The sequence below is a fragment of the Lactuca saligna genome, chromosome 8, assembly GCF_052625555.1.
Source record: "Lactuca saligna cultivar CGN05327 chromosome 8, ASM5262555v1, whole genome shotgun sequence".
Taxonomy (NCBI): domain Eukaryota; kingdom Viridiplantae; phylum Streptophyta; class Magnoliopsida; order Asterales; family Asteraceae; genus Lactuca; species Lactuca saligna.
Window position 1 is genome coordinate 108,093,002 of NC_136424.1, and position 4,577 is coordinate 108,097,578.

Genomic DNA, 4,577 nt, shown 5'->3' on the forward strand with positions numbered 1-4,577 from the left:
CACAAGTTAATAACATGTGCTAATATCAACTACCAATTTGATTTATTTATTTATTGTATTTTGTCATTGGCTATTAATATATAAAATATTCTTTTTATTTAAAGGTTGACAACTTGCATCACTATCAAATTGATGTATTTAAAATGGTAAATGATATGTATCTTCAAGAGTCAAACATCGTTTTATCGAAGTCATCATGAATCAACTTGTATGAAAATAATAATAATAATTATATGTATATATACGATATGGTAACTTCTAAATATATTAATTAATGGTGGATAATAAAATCAGACATATGCTTGCCTTAATAGTGAAATAGGAACACAAATATTCGAGAGGTTTGCGTTCTTATCCTTTTCTTTTAGTTTTTTCTAGTCATCTCTATAGATGGAGGAAAAATCTGAAAATGGCAAGTTGGCAACTACTGCTAAACTTGTATCCGGTAAGCACGAGTTTGAAACTTATCTTTGGTAATTATTTTATTTTATTTTTCAAGCTGATAAAGGTTACAAACTGAAACAAAAGTTCAGAATTCATGGCAATTGAATTGAATAACCAAAAATAAATAAAATTGGGCTTATGGAATTAGCCCATAAACTATTATTATTGATATATAGGTCTATTATTTTCGAAGTGGCATTAAAAAGCATACGACAACACGGCATCAGCCCTCATGTGTTGTCCTTGGACGGCATAAACGACCCAAAGGAGGAGTACAACAGCGGAGCTCGAGTCAACTTTCCTCGAAAGTCGAAAGAGACTGATCTACTATATATACCAAACACACGGCTTCCTTTCTTCAAGATTTTCTCTTTTTTCTTTTTCCAATTTTCCCCAATTCGATTTTCCTCTTTCGTTTTCGTAATTTATTTTCCAAAGTTGAATACTCACTTTACACAGGTACGCTCATGTCTTCAATTTCACCTTTTTCTTAGTTTTGATTGTTAATCGACAATTCTTGGTTTTCGTTTTTAGATAGTCTTCCAGTTCACAATTTTTAATCCGATTGCATGAACGCGCGATTTCTTATTCCTTTTTTTTTTTTTTTCTGAACTTTTAAGTTTGTTAAAGGTTTGAAATTTTCGATCTGTAGATTGTGTGTTGAGATACACGAGGAACCGATCTGATGTCTAGATTCAAAATTTTGGTTGGATCTCCATTTCTAGGGTTTTGTATTGATCTGATTTGTAATTTATTAATACGAACCAAATAATCAGTTTAGATACCTCAGATCGCATCCAAACATCCATTTGCATGGCTGTTTGATTAGATAACAAGCAATTTGTTTTCTATCTATGATTACTTTAGACTCAGATCCAAACACCTCTTTACCTGTCAATTCGATTAGATTACAATCAATAATTTTGATATGTTTGTTTAATCTATCGCGGATGTACATTAATTTTCTTGTGATGTGCAGGGTATAAGAAGTAGGGCAAGAAATGTTAGAGCAGTTACTGATCTTCACCAGAGGGGGTTTGATCCTCTGGACATGTAAAGAGCTTGGAAACGCTCTAAGAGGATCACCAATTGACACCTTAATTCGATCCTGCCTTTTGGAGGAACGATCTGGTGCAGCTTCATACAACTATGATGTACCTGGGGTTTCATATACTCTCAAATGGACATTCCACAATGAGCTCGGCCTTGTGTTTGTTGCTGTGTATCAAAAGATTCTCCATCTTTTATACGTGGATGACCTTCTTGCTATGGTGAAACGAGAGTTCTCTGAAATCTATGATCCCAAAAGAACAGCGTATGATGATTTTGATGAAACATTTAGACAACTCAGGAAGGAAGCAGAAGCTCGTGTTGAAGAGATGAAGAAATCAAAGCAGGTTGTGAGCAAGCAGGTAACTAATTTAGGGAAAAAGCAAGGGCAAATGCAAAAATCTGGATTTGAAGGAGGTAATAAAAAAAAGAGTGGTGGTGGGGAGTCTGGTAAAGATGGTTCTGATGGCGATAATGTAAAAACTGCTACAATGGAAAATGGTCATTCCAATGGGGAAGTAGAGAGTAGGGGTAGAGTCAATGGTAAAGAAAATGGTGATAGTAATACTAATGGAGGGGCGTTTGATGTAAATAAGTTACAGAAGCTTCGTTCTAAAGGTGGGAAGAAAGCTAATAACCCTGTTGTTAACAAGGTTTCCAAAGAGGAACCAAAGAAAAAACCTGCAAAAAAGAATAGAGTTTGGGATGATTCACCCAAAGAAACCAAGTTGGATTTCACAGATCCTGGGAGTGAAAATGGTGATAGTTTCATGGCTGTTCAACAAGTTGTTGAAGGTGAGAGTATGATGGACAAAGATGAGATTGTCAGCAGTGACAGTGAAAGTGAAGAAGATGATGATGAAGCAGAGACAGATAAGAAAGTAGATTCAAAGAAGAAAGGATGGTTTTCATCCATGTTCCAAAGGTTAGTTTATAACTCATATTTTTTCATTTTTAGCACTTCTTACTTTTTTTTTTTTTTTTTTTCCCTCACAACTCCTTTAACATCCAAAATGATGAATATTCTGAAATTTGTTTTTTGGAATGTAAGGGTAAAATGGTCATTTTGTCTCGTTCAGATGGTCTATTCAGTCTACAAAGGAGACATTCCTTATGTATATACAACAGTTTATCCATTTAGATGTCATTACTCATTACCCACTTTAACCATGCCCTTTTTAATTGAAAAGGAAGGAATCGTTCGCTAATTTTTCTTTTAAAAAAAAAAAATCTTGTTTATACAGCATTGCTGGGAAGGCAAATTTGGAGAAGGCAGATCTTGAACCAGCTTTGAAGGCGCTAAAAGACAGGCTTATGACCAAGAATGTGGTATGTTTTTTCATTCTCAATATCAAGTTTCTTGACTTTCCTGGATAAAAATATGAAGAAGTTGATGATTTACAAATCTACCCTTTTGGTGCACAGGCTGAAGAGATTGCTGAGAAACTTTGTGAGTCTGTAGCAGTCAGCCTGGTGGGGAAAAAGCTTGCTTCTTTTACAAGGGTATCATCAACAGTGCAGGCTGCAATGGAAGATGCTCTTGTTCGTATCTTGACTCCAAGGCGTTCTATTGACATTCTGAGGGATGTTCATGTTTCCAAGGAACAAAGGAAACCATATGTTGTGGTGTTTGTTGGAGTCAACGGAGTTGGAAAGTCAACCAATCTTGCCAAGGTATATAAAGAAAAAAAATATTAAAAATTGAATCTTGGCATAAAAAAACAAAAAAAATAATAATATGTGAAACGTTGTGTACGATAGGTGGCTTACTGGCTTCAACAGCATGACATCAATGTAATGATGGCTGCATGTGACACTTTCCGTTCAGGGGCAGTCGAACAGCTGCGCACTCATGCCCGTAGGCTCCAGGTATGCAATTGACCTTTTTGTCCCCCTAATAATGTTCTTACTTCTTAATTAATATATGTATTTTAAATTGGTTTCAGATCCCTATATTTGAAAAGGGTTACGAGAAAGACCCTGCAATTGTTGCTAAAGAAGCAATTCAGGAAGCTACCCGGAATGGATCAGATGTTGTTCTTGTTGACACAGCTGGTCGAATGCAGGTAATAGAGAGAGCATCCACTAATTATTTGAAAAACCTCAAATAAGGACCAAAATTGAAAAAGTTGGGTATGCTCAGGGACTAAAGATGTAATTTACATTAAATTTGTTGTTTGCAGGACAATGAACCTTTGATGCGTGCACTATCGAAGCTTATATATGTGAACAGTCCGGATTTGGTGCTTTTTGTAGGGGAAGCACTGGTGGGGAATGATGCGGTGGATCAGCTCTCCAAGTTTAATCAGAAGCTAGCTGACCTGTCACCCTCACCCACCCCCAGGTTGATCGATGGGATCTTGCTTACAAAGTTTGATACCATAGATGATAAGGTACATAAACATCATATATTCTTGTTCTTTATTTATTTATTTATTTTATTGAAATGAAAAATTAGAAGGTAAGTTGGTTGATTTTGTTGTTAGGTTGGAGCTGCGCTATCGATGGTTTACATATCGGGAGCACCTGTGATGTTTGTAGGATGTGGACAGTCTTATACAGACCTCAAAAAGCTCAATGTCAAGTCCATTGTCAAGACCCTGCTTAAATGAATCAACTCACTTGTGTCTGCTGCTTTGTCTTAATGTTTACTTTTGCTTTCGGTGTGTTTGTGTTTAAACAAACAGCTTTGTGATTTCGACTTGGTTTGATGTTTTGTGGTTGGTTTGTTTTATTTGCCTTTGTTGTGAAATTATTTATCTTTTACTGCAAAATCAGCTTTTTAGGGTTTTTTTTTTTTTTTTCATTAACATATTTTTCCCAACAGTTAAACGGAGAATTGGTATTTAGTATTCACGGCTTAATAAGTGCTTTGTAGTTTATAAATTACACTAGCAATGATAGTACTATTACTTAATGAATACAACTAAGTTCGATTTTCAAGAGTTGTAGTGTACAGAATTACTGATAAAAAGTCTAATGTAATTAATCAAAGTTTCATATATTCCTTAAGAGGTACTTGGCATGGATAAATGAGATGCTAACTCACCCAAGGCAAAAGGGCTCCTCTGGATGGCATATGT

General features: G+C 35.4%; 1 protein-coding gene across 1 annotated transcript; it reads left to right on the plus strand.

Moving 5' to 3' along the window:
- The first annotated feature begins 722 nt into the window (after positions 1 to 722).
- Positions 723 to 4,228, plus strand: LOC145008893 (signal recognition particle receptor alpha subunit family protein). The gene is made up of 8 exons (XM_078967520.1): positions 723 to 903; positions 1,424 to 2,419; positions 2,739 to 2,823; positions 2,920 to 3,168; positions 3,256 to 3,363; positions 3,441 to 3,560; positions 3,678 to 3,887; positions 3,981 to 4,228. Exons 2-8 carry the CDS (start codon positions 1,446 to 1,448, stop codon positions 4,104 to 4,106), a joined length of 1,872 nt encoding a protein of 623 aa, XP_078823646.1. The 5' UTR covers positions 723 to 903; positions 1,424 to 1,445; the 3' UTR covers positions 4,107 to 4,228.
- Positions 4,229 to 4,577: the final 349 nt, after the last annotated feature.